Source organism: Oncorhynchus clarkii, chromosome 7, assembly GCF_045791955.1.
Source record: "Oncorhynchus clarkii lewisi isolate Uvic-CL-2024 chromosome 7, UVic_Ocla_1.0, whole genome shotgun sequence".
In the NCBI taxonomy this organism is placed as follows: domain Eukaryota; kingdom Metazoa; phylum Chordata; class Actinopteri; order Salmoniformes; family Salmonidae; genus Oncorhynchus; species Oncorhynchus clarkii.
Window position 1 is genome coordinate 613,714 of NC_092153.1, and position 16,967 is coordinate 630,680.

General features: G+C 48.6%; 1 protein-coding gene across 1 annotated transcript; it reads left to right on the top strand.

The window, feature by feature from the left end:
* Nucleotides 1-6,998: 6,998 nt before the first annotated feature.
* LOC139413973 (uncharacterized) lies at nt 6,999-16,725 on the top strand. The gene is made up of 3 exons (XM_071161860.1): nt 6,999-8,774; nt 15,559-15,729; nt 16,087-16,725. The coding sequence occupies exons 1-3, from the start codon at nt 6,999-7,001 to the stop codon at nt 16,723-16,725; spliced, it is 2,586 nt and encodes an 861-aa protein (XP_071017961.1).
* Nucleotides 16,726-16,967: the final 242 nt, after the last annotated feature.

The window sequence follows — 16,967 nt, forward strand, 5'->3', positions numbered from 1 at the left end:
CACCATGGTTAATGTTGTTGGTATCCACCATGGTTAATGTTGTTGGTGTCCACCATGGTTAATGTTGTTGGTATCCACCATGGTTAATGTTGTTGGTATCCACCCTGGTTAATGTTGTTGGTATCCACCATGGTTAATGTTGTTGGTATCCACCATGGTTAATGTTGATGTTGGTATCCACCATGGTTAATGTTGTTGTTGGTATCCACCATGGTTAATGTTGTTGGTATCCACCATGGTTAATGTTGTTGGTATCCACCATGGTTAATGTTGTTGGTATCCACCATGGTTAATGTTGTTGGTATCCACCATGGTTAATGCTGTTGTTGGTATCCACCATGGTTAATGTTGTTGGTATCCACCCTGGTTAATGTTGTTGGTATCCACCATGGTTAATGATGTTGGTATCCACCATGGTTAATGTTGTTGTTGGTGTCCACCATGGTTAATGTTGTTGTTGGTATCCACCATGGTTAATGTTGTTGGTATCCACCATGGTTAATGTTGTTGGTATCCACCATGGTTAATGTTGTTGGTATCCACCATGGTTAATGTTGTTGGTATCCACCATGGTTAATGTTGTTGGTATCCACCATGGTTAATGTTGTTGGTATCCACCATGGTTAATGTTGTTGGTATCCACCATGGTTAATGTTGTTGGTATCCACCATGGTTAATGTTGTTGGTATCCACCATGGTTAATGTTGTTGGTATCCACCCTGGTTAATGTTGTTGGTATCCACCATGGTTAATGTTGTTGGTATCCACCATGGTTAATGTTGTTGGTATCCACCATGGTTAATGTTGTTGTTGGTATCCACCCTGGTTAATGTTGTTGGTATCCACCATGGTTAATGATGCTTTTGGTATCAACCTTCCCCGAACCCATGAAAAACAGCCCAAGATAATTTATCCTCCTCCACCAAACTTTACAGCTGGTCACTATGCATTCGGGCAGGTAGCCTTTTCCTGGCTTGCGCCAAACCCAGATTAGTCAGTCAGACTGCCAGATGGTGAAGCTTGATTCATCACTTTCAGAGAACGCGTTTCCACTGCTCCTGAGTCCAATGGCGTCGAGCTTTACACCACTCAAACTGACGCTTGGCATTGCAAATGGTGGTCTTTGGCTTGTGTGCGGCTGCTCGGCCATGGAAACCGATTTCATGAAGCTCCAGACGAACAGTTCTTGTGCTGATATTGCTTCCAGAGACAGTTTGGAACACTTTAGTGAGTGTTTGAACTAAGGACGAACAATGTTTACTCGCTACGCTCGGCGGTCCCGTTCTGTGAGCTTGTGTGGCCTACCACTTCATGGCTGAGCCATTGTTGCTCCTAGACGTTTCCACTACACAATACAGCAGTTATGAACTCAGCAAAAAAGAAACAGCCATTTTTCAGGACCCTGTCTTTCAAAGATAACTTGTAAAAATCCAAATAACTTCACAGATCTTCATTGTAAAGGGTTTAAACAATGTTTCCCATGCTTGTTCAATGAACCATAAACAATTAATGACATTCACCTGTGGAACAGTCATTAAGACACTAACAGCTTACAGATGGTAGGCAATTAAGGTTACAGTTATGAAAACTTAGAACACTAAAGAGGCCTTTCTACTGACTCTGAAAAATCCCAAATGAAAGATGCCCAGGATCCCTGCTCATCTGTGTGAACGTGCCTTAGGCATGCTGCAAGGAGGCATGAGGACTGCAGATGTGGCCAGGGCAATAAATGGCAATGTCCCTACTGTGAGACGCCTAAGACAGCGCTACAGGGAGACAGTACGGACAGCTGATTGTCCTCACAGTGGCAGACCACATGTAACAACACCTGCACAGGATCGGTACATCCAAACATCACACCTGCGGGACAGGTACAGGATGGCAACAACAACTGCCCAAGTTACACCAGGAAAGCACAATCCATCAGTGCTCAGACTGTCCGCAATAGGCTGAGAGAGGCTGGACTGAGGGCTTGTAGGCCTGTTGTAAGGCAGGTCCTCACCAGACATCACAGGCATCAACGTCGCCTGTGGGCACAAACCCACCGTCGCTGGGCCAGACAGGACTGGCAAAAAGAAAAGTGCTCTTCACTGACGAGTCGCGGTGTTGTCTCACCAGGGGTGATGGTCGGATTTGCTTTTATCGTCGAAAGAATGCGTGTTTCACTGAGGCCTGTACTCTGGAGCGGGATCGATTTGGAGGTGGAGGGTCCGTCATGGTTTGGGGCGGTGTGTCACAACATCATCGGACTGAGCTTGTTGTAATTGCAGGTAATCTCAAACGTTGTGCTTTACAGAGAAGACATCCTCCTCCCTCATGTGGTACCCTTCCTGCAGGCTCATCCTGACCTGACCCTCCACAGCATGACAATGCCACCAGCCATACTGCTCGCTCTGTGCGTGATTTCCTGCAAGGCAGGAATGTCAGTGTTCTGCCATAGCCAGCGGAGAGCCCGGATCTCAACCCCATTGAGCACGTCTGGGACCTGTTGGATCGGAGGGTGGGGGCTAGGGCCATTCCCCCCGGAAATGTCCGGGAACTTGCAGGTGCCTTGGTGGAAGAGTGAGGTAACATCTCACAGCAAGAACTGGCAAATCTGGTGCAGTCCATGAGGAGGAGATGCACTGCAGTACTTAATGCAGCTGGTGGCCACTCCAGATACTGACTGTTACTTTTTCTTTTTGACCCCCTCCCCTTCTTTCAGGGACACATTATTCCATTGATATTAGTCACATGCCTGTGGAAAGCACAGCTTTATATAACACTGCCCTTGGGCATCAATAAACACACAGCGCATTAACAAATTATTCACACCCTTTTCTTATTTCTACATTTTGTTACAGACTTATTCTAAAATGGATTAAATATAAAACCTTCCTCATTAATCTACACACAATACCCGATCATGACATCACAATACCCCATCATGACATCACAATACCCCATAATGACATCACAATACCCCATCATGACATCATAATACCCCATAATGACATCATAATACCCCATAATGACATCACAATACCCCATAATGACATCACAATACCCCACAATGACAAAGTGAAAACAGGTTTTAAGAATTTTTTTGCAAATGTATTACATTTCAAATAATAGAAATAGATTATTTACATAACTATTCAGACCCTTTGCTATGAGACTCGAAATTGAGCTGAGGCTCAGCCTGCTTCTATCGATCATCCTTGAGATATTTCTTCAAATTGATTGGAGTCCACCTGAGGTTAATTAGATTGATTGGACTTGATTTGGAAAGGCACACACCTGTCTATATAAGATCCCAAAGCTGACATTGCATGTCAGAGCAAAAACCAAGCCATGAGGTCTAAGGAATTGTTCATAGAACTCCGAGACAGGATTGTGTCGAAGCACAGATCTGGAGAAGGGTACCAAAACATTTCTGCAGCATTGAAGGTCCCCAAAAACACAATGTCCTCCATCATTCTTAAATGGAAGAAGTTTGGAACCACAAAGACTCTTCCTAGAGCTGACTGCCCGGCCAATCTGAGCAAACGAGGGAGAAGGGTTTTGGTTAGGGAGGTGACCAAGAACCCAATGGTCACTCTGAAAGAGCTCCAGAGTTCCTCTGTGGAGATGGGAGAACCTTCCAGAAGGACAGCCATCTCTGCAGCACTCCACCAATCAGGCCTTTATGGTAGAGTGGCCAGACAGCCCGCTTGGAGTTTGCAAAAAGGCACCTAAAGACTCTCAGACCATGAGAAACAAGATTCTTTGGTCTGATGAAACCAAGATTGAACTCTTTGTCCTGAATGCCAAGCGTCACGTCTGGACGAAACCTGCCACCATCTCTTCGGTGAATCATGGTGGTGGCAGCATCATGCTGTGGGGGACTGGGAGACTAGTCAGGATGGAGGAAACCTGGCACCATCCCCTCGGTGAATCATGGTGGTGGCAGCATCATGCTGTGGGAGACTGGGAGACTAGTCAGGATGGAGGAAATCTGGCACCATCCCTATGGTGAAGCATGGTGGTGGCAGCATCATGCTGTTGGGATGCCTTCCAGCGGCAGGGACTGGGAGACTAGTCAGGATCGAGGGAAAGATGAACAGAGCAAAGTACAGAGAGATCTTTGATGAAAACCTGCTCCAGAATTTTTAGTTGTTTTATTTTACCTTTATTTAACTAGGCAGTTAAGAACAAATTCTTATTTTCAATGACGGTGGGTTAACTGCCTGTTCAGGGGCAGAACGACAGATTTGTACCTTGTCACCTTCCGGTTACTAGTCCAACACTCTAACCACTAGGCTACCTTGCCGCTCCACAGGACCTCAGACTGGGGCGAAGGTGAGACAACACAGGAGTGGCTTCAGGACATGTCTCTGAATGACCTTGAGTGGTCCAGCCAGAACCTGTACTTGAACCTGGTTAAACATCTCTGGAAAGACCTGAAAATAGCTGTGCAGCGACGTTCCCCATCCAACCTGACAGAGCTTGAGAGGATCTGTTGAGAAGAATAAGAGAAACACCCCAAATACAGGTGTGCCAAGCTTGCAGCTTTATGCCAAAGAAGACTTGAGGCTGTAATCGCTGCCAAAGGTGCTTCAACAAAGTCCTGAGTAAAGGGACTGAACACTGATATTTCCGTGTTTTGTTTTAAATTAGCGAACATTTCTAAAAAATAGTTTTTACTTTGTCATTATGGGGTATTGTGATGTCATTATGGGGTATTGTGATGTCATTAAGGGGTATTGTGATGTCATTATGGGGTATTGTGATGTCATTAAGGGGTATTGTGATGTCATTATGAGGTATTGTGATGTCATTATGGGGTATTGTGATGTCATTATGAGGTATTGTGATGTCATTATGGGGTATTGTGATGTCATTATGGGGTATTGTGATGTCATTATGGTGTATTGTGTGTAGACTGATGAGGGTGAAAAAACAATTCAATCCATTATAGAATAAGGCTGTGACGTAACAACATTTGGGAAAAAATAAAGGGGTATGAAAACTTTCCAAACACACTGTACGGGTATAGTCTGACCATGAACACTTTATGTTACAGTGGATTAAACCACTCAACCATTCATAAACCCCAAGGCCACTTTACGTTACAGTGGATTAAACCACTCAACCATTCATAAACCCCAAGGCCACTTTACGTTACAGTGGATTAAACCACTCAACCATTCATAAACCCCAAGGCCACTTTACGTTACAGTGGATTAAACCACTCAACCATTCATAAACTCCTAGGCCTGGCGCTTGTCCTTGAAGCACGCACAAACACATATACACACACACACACACACACACACACACACACACACACACACACACACACACACACACACACACACACACACACACACACACACACACACACACACACACACACACACACACACACACACACACACACACACACACACACACACACACACAAACACATGCAGATATAGGCAGACAAACAAAGACAAACAAGCACACACACACACACACACATATATTGCTCTATTGTTGTCGCAGCTCAAAACTACAACAGTTACAAGCTTTCACAGTCTCACTGCAAAATTAGACGTTTGTCTAAAACGTCAATTTCCTATGTATTTGCTAACAGCGCACTGCCTATCGCTGGGACTGGAGACACAGCCCTTGGATCTGTAGTCTGTTAAAGACCTAATTGTCGTAGACAGATGGCAGACTGATCTAAGCTGCAAGCTCTGGCTCTGTCGATCACCGGTTGAATTCCAGAGTGGGGCAAACCCAGTGGCCCGATTCGACAGCGTCTCCTGGGGAACTGCCCAAAAGTAGATTTCACCTTGGATCTGGAGTGTTCCCTATATCAACTAGCTCTCAATGTCTTATGTCAGAATCATATGTTTCTCAAATGTTAAGTTTAGGCATTAACTATGAATTGTTAAGGTATGGGTTAAGGTATGGGTTAATGGTTAAGGTATGGGTTAAGGTATGGGTTAAGGGTTAAGGTATGGGTTAAGGTATGGGTTAAGGGTTAAGGTATGGGTTAAGGGTTAAGGTATGGGTTAAGGGTTAAGGTATGGGTTAAGGTATGGGTTAAGGGTTAAGGTATGGGTTAAGGGTTAAGGTATGGGTTAAGGGTTAAGGTATGGGTTAAGGTATGGGTTAAGGGTTAAGGTATGGGTTAAGGGTTAAGGTATGGGTTAAGGGTTAAGGATTAAGGTATGGGTTAAGGGTTAAGGTATGGGTTAAGGGTTAAGGTATGGGTTAAGGGTTAAGGTATGGATTAAGGTATGGGTTAAGGTATGGGTTAAGGTATGGGTTAAGGGTTAAGGGTTAAGGTATGGGTTAAGGGTTAAGGTATGGATTAAGGTATGGGTTAAGGTATGGGTTAAGGTATGGGTTAAGGTATGGGTTAAGGGTTAAGGGTTAAGGTATGGGTTAAGGGTTAAGGGGTAAGGTATGGGTTAAGGGTTAAGGTATGGGTTAAGTTATGGGTTAAGGGTTAAGGTATGGGTTAAGGTATGGGTTAAGGGTTAAGGCATGGGTTAAGTTTTAAAACTGAAGTCTCAAAAACAATTTTCTATCACAGGATTTTAACTTTCAATCTTTCGAATCATTCGTTAACCTTTTTGGAATCAGAGGCAGATGTCCACAACGCCCGACCCCCATCTCCGTCCCCCATCTCCGTCCACAACGCCCGTCCCCCATCTCCATCCACAACGCCCGTCCCCGTCCACAACGCCCTTCCCCCATCTCTGTCCACAACGCCCGTCCCCTATCTCTGTCCACAACGCCCGTCCCCCATCTCTGTCCACAACGCCTGTCCCCCATCTCTGTCCACAACGCCCGTCCCCCATCTCTGTCCACAACGCCCTTCCCCCATCTCCGTCCACAACGCCCGTCCCCCATATTTGTCCACAACGCCCTTCCCTCATCTCTGTCCACAACGCCCGTCCCCCATCTCCGTCCCCCATCTCCGTCCCCAACGCCCGTCCCCCATCTCCGTCCCCCATCTCCGTCCAAAACGCCCGTCCACAATGCCCGTCCCCCATCTCCGTCCACAACGCCCTTCCCCCATCTCCGTCCACAACGTCCGTCCCCCATCTCCGTCCACAACGCCCGTCCCTCATCTCCGTCCACAACGCCCGTCCCCCATCTCTGTCCCCCATCTCCGTCCACAACGCCCATCCCCCATCTCCGTCCACAACGCCCGTCCCCCATCTCCGTCCACAACGCCCGTCCCCCATCTCTGTCCCCCATCTCCGTCCACAACACCCGTCCCCCATTTCTGTCCCCCATCTCCGTCCACAACGCCCGTCCCCCATCTCTGTCCCCCATCTCCGTCCACAACGCCCGTCCCCCATCTCCGTCCACAACGCCCGTCCCCCATCTCCATCCACAAGGCCCGTCCCCCATCTCCGTCCCCCATCTCCATCCACAACGCCCGTCCCCCATCTCTGTCCCCCATCTCTGTCCACAACGCCCTTCCCCCATCTCCGTCCACAACGCCCGTCCCCCATCTCCATCCACAACGCCCTTCCCCCATCTCCGTCCACAACGACCTTCCCCCATCTCCGTCCCCCATCTCCGTCCACAACGCCCGTCCCCCATCTCCGTCCACAACGCCCATCCCCCATCTCCGTCCACAACGCCCGTCCCCCATCTCCGTCCACAACGCCCGTCCCCCATCTCTGTCCCCCATCTCCGTCCACAACGCCCGTCCCCCATTTCTGTCCCCCATCTCCGTCCACAACGCCCGTCCCCCATCTCTGTCCCCCATCTCCGTCCACAACGCCCGTCCCCCATCTCCGTCCACAACGCCCGTCCCCCATCTCCATCCACAAGGCCCGTCCCCCATCTCCGTCCCCCATCTCCATCCACAAGGCCCGTCCCCCATCTCCGTCCCCCATCTCCATCCCCCATCTCCGTCCCCCATCTCCTTCCCCCATCTCTGTCCACAACGCCCATCCCCCATCTCCGTCCACAACGCCCGTCCCCCATCTCCGTCCACAACGCCCATCCCCCATCTCCGTCCACAACGCCCGTCCCCCATCTCCGTCCACAACGCCCATCCCCCATCTCCGTTCCCCATCTCCATCCACAACGCCCGTCCCCCATCTCTGTCCCCCATCTCCATCCACAACGCCCGTCCCCCATCTCTGTCCCCCATCTCCGTCCACAACGCCCGTCCCCCATCTCCGTTCCCCATCTCCATCCACAACGCCCGTCCCCCATCTCTGTCCCCCATCTCCGTCCACAATGCCCGTCCCCCATCTCTGTCCCCCATCTCCGTCCACAATGCCCGTCCCCCATCTCTGTCCCCCATCTCCGTCCACAAAGCCCGTCCCCCATCTCCGTCCCCCATCTCCGTCCCCCATCTCCGTCCCCCATCTCCGTCCCCCATCTCCGTCCACAAAGCCCGTCCCCCATCTCCGTCCCCCATCTCCGTCCCCCATCTCCGTCCCCCATCTCCGTCCACAAAGCCCGTCCCCCATCTCCGTCCCCCATCTCCGTCCACAAAGCCCGTCCCCTATCTCCGTCCCCCATCTCCGTCCATAACGCCCGTCCCCCATCTCCGTCCCCCATCTCCGTCCCCCATCTCCGTCCACAAAGCCCGTCCCCCATCTCCGTCCCCCATCTCCGTCCACAAAGCCCGTCCCCCATCTCCGTCCCCCATCTCCGTCCACAACGCCCGTCCCCCATCTCCGTCCCCCATCTCCGTTCATAACGCCCATCCACCATCTCCGTCCATAACGCCCGTCCCCCATCTCCGTCCACAACGCCTTAGCTGCAGAACCGAAACCTACTTGAAGGTAACAGCGCTCACTGTTGCCCCCTAGTGACCAGTTCCCACGTCATCTCCCGACGTCCTCAAACATGGATGGACGTTGAATAATGACTTGTATCAATGGGTGACCAGGCTCCCCTATATAGTACACTACTTTTGACCAGGGCTCATAGGGTGCTGGTCGAAAGTAGTGCGCTATTTGTATGGCATTTTGGAATGTAACCAATATCTTGTCTACAAAAGACCATTTTGAAAGATAAGCACGAAATTGGAAAAATGTTTATTTTCTTTACTTTCAGAAGCAGTAATGATGAATAGTCCTGTCATTATTCCACAGGTACGTTCCAAAATGGCACCTTTATGCCCTATATCCTATAGGCCCTGGTCAAAAGTAGTGCACTACATAGGGAATAGGGTGCCATTTTGGGACTTTAGCCCACATCGATCACAACTCTGGCGCTGTCCACAGTTCTGTTGGGTCTACCGAACAGCAGATGCTGAATAGGTGAAAACCCACTGAATTACTGTCTTTGTTTTCCTGAGTACACCGAGTACTTTAGCAGATAAAGAAAAACACACAAAAAAAGAAAAATGCCTGGAAATGAAATGAAATGATGAATTGATACTTGGAGATGTTTGTCATTTCAAATCCATTTCAAAAAGTGCCGTTCTGCCAGAAGGCAGAGAGAGAGAGAGAAGTGAGCAGTTATTTATTTTATTGATAACGGACCCATTTTCATGTTAATTCCTTGTCTCTTATATATTTATATACACACGCACGCACGCACGCACGCACGCACGCACGCACACACACACACACACACACACACACACACACACACACACACACACACACACACACACACACACAGTGTACTGTGTGTCAATACACAGCACCTGCTGTAATACAGTACATAGATTACAGTAGATTTACTGCAGTATAAAATACAGTACATAAATTACAGTCAAATTTACTGCAGTATAAAATACAGTTTATAGATTACAGTAGATTTACTGCATTATAAAATACAGTTTATAGATTACAGTAGATTTACTGCAGTATAAAATACAGTACATGGATTACAGTAGATTTACTAACCCTAACCCTAACCATGTGCACAACACAGCACAGCCGAGAGAGAGAGTGTGTGTGTGTGTGTTTGTGTGTGCGTGCGTGCGTGCGTGTGTGTGTGTGTGTGTGTGTGTGCGTGTTGATGCCAGTCCCTGGTAGACCTCCCCAGCACCACTGAGGTGTATCACTGAGGTGCAGCATGTCTCTCAGGGGGGGGTGGAGGGTAACTTTGAGGGCAGGGGGCGTTCATTATTCCACAGATCATCTATGTCAGCAAAGCTCTCTTGATGACACTTAATTGGCCCTCTTTGGGTGCTCAGGACCTCTCATTAGAAATACTACACAGACAAGCAACGAACACACACACACACACACACACGCACCACTGCCCAGGGACTATTAGCTCAAACGTGTTGTTGTGATACTGTGTAATTATGTTGAAGTGATATTGCGTTCTGCCCAGATCATTTGACTAGGCTGTACTGTCCAGGCATAAAGGGACTGTGTTTTATACCGGATCCCTTCACTGTTATCTAGGCACTACGGACGTACACTCACTCACACATCATTACAGGGGATCTGACTGTTAAAGAGAGAGCATTGATCCACTGGTAAATCTAAGAGTTATTATCGTGTGGTTTGGGAGTGGATCCACTGGTAATCTAGTAGTTATTATCATGTGGTTTGGGAGTGGATCCACTGGTAATCTAGGAGGTATTATCATGTGGTTTGGGAGTGGATCCACTGGTAATCTAGTAGTTATTATCATGTGGTTTGGGAGTGGATCCACTGGTAATCTAGTAGTTATTATCGTGTGGTTTGGGAGTAGATCCACTGGTAATCTAGGAGTTATTATCATGTGGTTTGGGAGTGGATCCCCTGGTAATCTAGTAGTTATTATCGTGTGGTTTGGGAGTGGATCCACTGGTAATCTAGTAGTTATTATCATGTGATTTGGGAGTGGATCCACTGGTAATCTGGGAGTTATTATCATGTGGTTTGGGAGTGGATCCACTGGTAATCTAGTAGTTATTATCGTGTGGTTTGGGAGTGGATCCCCTGGTAATCTAGTAGTTATTATCGTGTGGTTTGGGAGTGGATCCCCTGGTAATCTAGTAGTTATTATCGTGTGGTTTGGGAGTGGATCCATAAACACACTACATCTCTCTGTCTACTGGCCACCTGACTGATCAATAGTACATTAAACTGGATAAATAGTCAGCGATGCACTTGGTTTTGAGGACTTGTTTTAACAGAGTTGTAATTGTGTGATCTATTCAAGGTTTCTCAGTGCTGAATATCCTGGAGAGAGCAAGACAGAGAAGAAGAGGCTGTGAAAAGGCAAAGAGAGAGAGAGCAGATAGATGAGAACAGTCTCTCTCTCTCTCTCTCTCTCTCTCTCTCTCCCTCCCTTCAGGTGCCCAATGAACTTCCTGTCAATTTTGGAAAATGATATTTCCATTTTCCTTTTCATTCCAATTATTTAAATTATAGAGGACTTAATGAGGGATGGACCTACAGTGCAAATGTACCGTGACGACAATGAGAGGCCATTTTGTTCTCCTGTTAAAGAAGAGCAGCTACTGCTAATCACACGTCAATAGAAGGATGGGGGGAGAGAGAGGGAGTTGGAGAAGGGAGAGAAAGGGAGTTGGAGAAGGGAGAGAGAGGGAGTTGGAGAAGAGAGAGAGGGAGTTGGAGAAGGGAGAGAGAGAGAGTTGGAGAAGGGAGAGAGAGGGAGTTGGAGAAGGGAGAGAGAGGGAGTTGGAGAAGGGAGAGAAAGGGAGTTGGAGAAGGGAGAGAGAGGGAGTTGGAGAAGGAAGAGAGAGGGAGTTGGAGAAGGGAGAGAGAGGGAGTTGGAGAAGGGAGAGTGAGGGATTTGGAGAAGGGAGAGAGAGGTAGTTGGAGAAGGGAGAGAGAGGGAGTTGGAGAAGGGAGAGTGAGGGATTTGGAGAAGGGAGAGAGAGGGATTTGGAGAAGGGAGAGAGAGGTAGTTGGAGAAGGGAGAGAGAGGGAGTTGGAGAAGGGAGAGTGAGGGATTTGGAGAAGGGAGAGAGAGGGAGTTGGAGAAGGGAGAGAGAGAGAGGTAGTTGGAGAAGCGAGAGAGAGGGAGTTGGAGAAGGGAGAGAGAGGGAGTTGGAGAAGGGAGAGAGAGGGAGTTGGAGAAGGGAGAGAAAGGGAGTTGGAGAAGGGAGAGAGAGGGAGTTGGAGAAGGGAGAGAAAGGGAGTTGGAGAAGGGAGAGAGAGGGAGTTGGAGAAGGGAGAGAGAGGGAGTTGGAGAAGGGAGAGAAAGGGAGTTGGAGAAGGGAGAGAGAGGGAGTTGGAGAAGGGAGAGAGAGGGAGTTGGAGAAGGGAGAGTGAGGGATTTGGAGAAGGGAGAGAGAGGGAGTTGGAGAAGGGAGAGAGAGGGAGTTGGAGAAGGGAGAGTGAGGGATTTGGAGAAGGGAGAGAGAGGGAGTTGGAGAAGGGAGAGAGAGAGAGGTAGTTGGAGAAGGGAGAGAGGGGGAGTTGGAGAAGGGAGAGAAAGGTAGTTGGAGAAGGGGGAGAGAGAGAGTTGGAGAAGGGAGAGTGAGGGATTTGGAGAAGGGAGAGAGAGGGAGTTGGAGAAGGGAGAGAGAGAGAGGTAGTTGGAGAAGGGAGAGAGGGGGAGTTGGAGCAGGGAGAGAGAGGGAGTTGGAGAAGGGAGAGAGAGGGAGTTGGAGAAGGGAGAGAAAGGTAGTTGGAGAAGGGGGAGAGAGAGAGGTAGTTGGAGAAGGGGGAGAGAGAGAGGGTGTTGGAGAAGGAAGAGAGAGGAGAAAAGGGAAGATATAATTAAGAGCGACAGATCAAGAAACAAAGCTAGGTAGAAATCTGCTTGGAAAACGTGACAAGGCTGATCAGGCTGAGAGGCTGAGCAGGTGAGGAGAGCGCCGAGATCAGCCCGAGAGCTTGATAATTATAAAGAAACGTTGAAGGACAATCTGGGTCTGAGCTGAAAGAGTCTGAAAGGGCAACGAAGAGCATGATATTACCGGGAGAGAAGAAGAAGAAATAGATCTGTACTAAGTTTCCCCTCCTTTCTCAGTGTGTGTCGAGGAGGATTGAAAAAGGCTCCTATTATCTCAGAGTACTTAGAGTGTGATTAGAACCTTACCAACTGTAACTAAGCACTGTACCTGGGTACATCATCGCAGGAAGTTAGTACTACTGAAAAGCTCAGTAACTTCAATCACAATCCCTAATTAACTTTGTGGCTTTTATAGCATATACTTTTATAAAGGTATTAAATATATTTGGGATCATTGTAATTATTTGTTTTATTTGCGTACAGATGCAGATCGACTCATACAGAACATTATTCAGGTTTCTGCTGTGTTTTGTGTAGCGAGCGACATCATCAACAGGTGTCGTTAAGACCGAACGGCTACGACCTCACGTTACACGACTACATCATCAACAGGTGTCGTTAGGACCGAACGGCTACGACCTCACGTCGCATGACTGCATCTTCAACATTAAAACTGAAACGGCTCTGACAAAATAGCTCCTTTTGTTAGCGTGCTTGTTAAACAAATCCAAACTCGTGACGGGCGTACAAGTCCAGTGGAAAGGACGGACGAAACGTCCAAAGAGTCATATTACAGGTCGTAGAAACATGTCAAACCAAGTATAGAATTAATCTTTAGGACGCTTTTATCATAAATCTTCAATAATGTTCCAACCTGGAGAATTCCTTTGTCTGTAGAAAACCAATGGAATGCGAGGTAACTCTCACGGGAACTCGCGTTCACGAGCTCATGGCACTCTGCCAGACACCTGGCTCAAACATCCCTTATTCTCCCCCCCCTTCACAGTAGAAGCATCAAACAAGGTTCTAAAGACTGTTGACATCTAGTGGAAGCCTTAGGAAGTGCAATATGACCCCATAGACACTGTATATAGGAATGGCAATGAGTTGAAAAACTACAAACCCCAGATTTCCCACATCCTGGTTGGATTTTTCTCAGGATTTTACCTGCCATATGAGTTCTGTTATACTCACAGACATCATTCAAACAGTTTTATAAACTTCAGAGTGTTTCTATCCAATACTACTAATAATATGCATATATTAGCAACTGGGCCTGAGTAGCAGGCAGTTTACTCTGGGCACGCTTTTCATCCCAACGTGAAAATGCTGCCCCCTAGCCCAAACAGGTTTAGACCGAAACTGCTCGGGCCTCACATCACGTGACCTAGTGTCAGGGTGTCAGGGTGTTGTATTAGTAATGTCCTACTGTACTATCTATGATGTACTCTCTATTCTGTTCTATCTGTCCTGTACTACCTGTCCTGTACCATATACTCTTTACCATATATTCTGTACTACCTGTCCTGTACTATATATTCTGTACTATATATCCTGTACCATATATTCTGTACCATCTGTCCTGTACCATATATTCTGTACTATATATCCTGTACCATATATTCTGTACCATCGGTCCTGTACCATATATTCTGTACCATCTGTCCTGTACCATATATTCTGTACTATATATTCTGTACTATATATTCGGTACCATCTGTCCTGTACTATATATTCTGTACCATATATTCTGTACCATATATTCTGTACCATCTGTCCTGTACCACATATTCTGTACCATGTATTCTGTACTATATATTCTGTACCATATATTCTGTGCCATATATTCTGTATCAAATATTCTGTACCATCTGTCCTGTACCATATATTCTGTACCATATATTCTGTACCATATATTCTGTACTATCTGTCCTGTACCATATATTCTGTACCATATATTCTGTACCATATGTCCTGTACCATATATTCTGTACCATATATTCTGTACCATATGTCCTGTACCATATATTCTGTACCATCTGTCCTGTACCATATATTCTGTACCATATATTCTGTACCATATATGCTGTACCATATGTCCTGTACCATATATTCTGTACCATATATTCTGTACCATATATTCTGTACCATATGTCCTGTACCATATATATTTTGTACCATATGTCCTGTACCATATATTCTGTACCATATATTCTGTGATATATATTCTGTACCATATATTCTGTACCATATATTCTGTACCAAATATTCTGTACCATCTGTCCTGTACCATATATTCTGTACCATATATTCTGTACCATATATTCTGTACTATCTGTCCTGTACCATATATTCTGTACCATATATTCTGTACCATATGTCCTGTACCATATATTCTGTACCATATATTCTGTACCATATGTCCTGTACCATATATTCTGTACCATCTGTCCTGTACCATATATTCTGTACCATATATTCTATACCATATATTCTGTACCATATGTCCTGTACCATATATTCTGTACCATATATTCTGTACCATATATTCTGTACCATATGTCCTGTACCATATATTCTGTACCATATATTCTGTACCATCTGTCCTGTACCATATATTCTGTACCATATATTCTGTACCATATATTACCTATTATCTATTCTTTACTATTTAGACAAAATTACAAAATGTCTGTTTAGAGCAAATTATATTCCCAGTAAAGTTTAGTATTCCCACACCTCCACTTCCACTGGCAACTGGCACACGACTCACCTAGCAGAACATCTAAAAGACGCAACAATCACACACCTTTCTGTCTGTCTGGCATCTCCAGAGAGGTGTGTAGGTGTCGTGAGCTGGATAAATACCTCCTCCTCATCCTCATCCTCATCCCGTCTGACTCGTCAAAGCGTAGGCTAACACCACCACCCCACCCTGTGTCAGCCCTGAGCCCCCAGCCCCCAGCCCAGGACCTAGCCCCAAGCCCCCAGTCTAGCCCCCAGCCCCCAGCCCTCAGTCTAGCCCCCAGCACCCAGCTTCCAGCCCTCAGCCCCAGTCTAGCCCCCAGCCCCCAGCCCTCAGTCTAGCCCCCAGCCCCCAGCCCCCAGCCCCCAGTCTAGCCCCCAGCCCCCAGCCCTCAGTCTAGCCCCCAGCCCCCAGCTTCCAGCCCTCAGCCCCAGTCTAGCCCCCAGCCCCCAGCCCTCAGTCTAGCCCCCAGCCCCCAGCCCCCAGTCTAGCCCCCAGCCCCCAGCTTCCAGCCCTCAGCCCCCAGCCCCAGTCTAGCCCCCAGCCCCCAGCCCCAAGCCCAGCCCCCAGCCCCAGCCCCCAGCCCCAACCACAGCCCCAGCCCCAGCCCCCTCCTCATCCTCCTCCTCTTCCTTCACCACCACCCCACCCTGTGTCAGCCCCCAGCCCCCAGCCCCCAGCCCCCAGTCTAGCCCCCAGCCCCCAGCCCTCAGTCTAGCCCCCAGCCCCCAGCTTCCAGCCCTCAGCCTCCAGCCCCCAATCTAGCCCCCAGCCCCATTCTAGCCCCCAGCCCCCAGCCCCAGTCCCCAGCCCCCAGCCCCAGCCCCAGCCCACAGCCCACAGCCCCCAGCCTCCAGCCCCCAGCCCCCAGTCCCCAGCCCCCAGCCCCATCCCCAGTCCCCAGCCCCATCCCCAGCCCCCAATCCCCAGCCTACAGTCCCCAGCCCCCAGTCCCCAGCCCCCAGCCCCCCAGCCCTAGCCCCCAGCCCCCCATCCCCAGCCCCCCATCCCCAGCCCCCAGCCCCCCATCCCCAGCCTCCAGCCCCCCATCCCCAGCCCCCAGCCCCCCATCCCCAGCGCCCAGCCCCCCATCCCCAGCCTCCAGTCCCCAGCCCCCAGTCCCCAGCCCTCAGCCCCCCAGCCCTAGCCCCCAGCCCCCCATCCCCAGCCCCCCATCCCCAGCTCCCAGCCCCCCATCCCCAGCCTCCAGCCCCCCATCCCCAGCCTCCAGTCCCCAGCCCCCAGACCCCAGCCCCCAGCCCCCCAGCCCTAGCCCCCAGCCCCCCATCCCCAGCCCCCAGCCCCAGTCTAGCCAAGGCATCGGCACATAAAAAAAAGAGACATTTGATATCTAAAATATCAGAAATTAGATTACTCAGGCTTCCATAACTGAGGACTGTCAGGAGGAGACAGAGAGAGTGATTACCATCTTAACGCCAGAGAAGCCATATACCGTTAGGATGTCTCAGTTGGAACGGTGTCACCGGTGGCACCCAAAGCTCCAAGGCTGTTACTGCATGGCACTAGGATCCTTCTTCACCTCTTAAAGTGTCACCACCCCCCCAAATCAATC

Coding starts and splice junctions, on each gene's coding strand:
- LOC139413973 (XM_071161860.1), top strand. CDS start 6,999: ATGCCCGTCCCCCATCTCCGTCCACAACGCCCTTCCCCCATCTCCGTC. Junction 8,775..15,558: donor GAACCGAAACCTACTTGAAG/GTAACAGCGCTC, acceptor GACTCGTCAAAG/CGTAGGCTAACACCACCACC. Junction 15,730..16,086: donor CCCCCAGCCCCCAGCCCTCA/GTCTAGCCCCCA, acceptor CCCCCAGTCTAG/CCCCCAGCCCCCAGCCCTCA.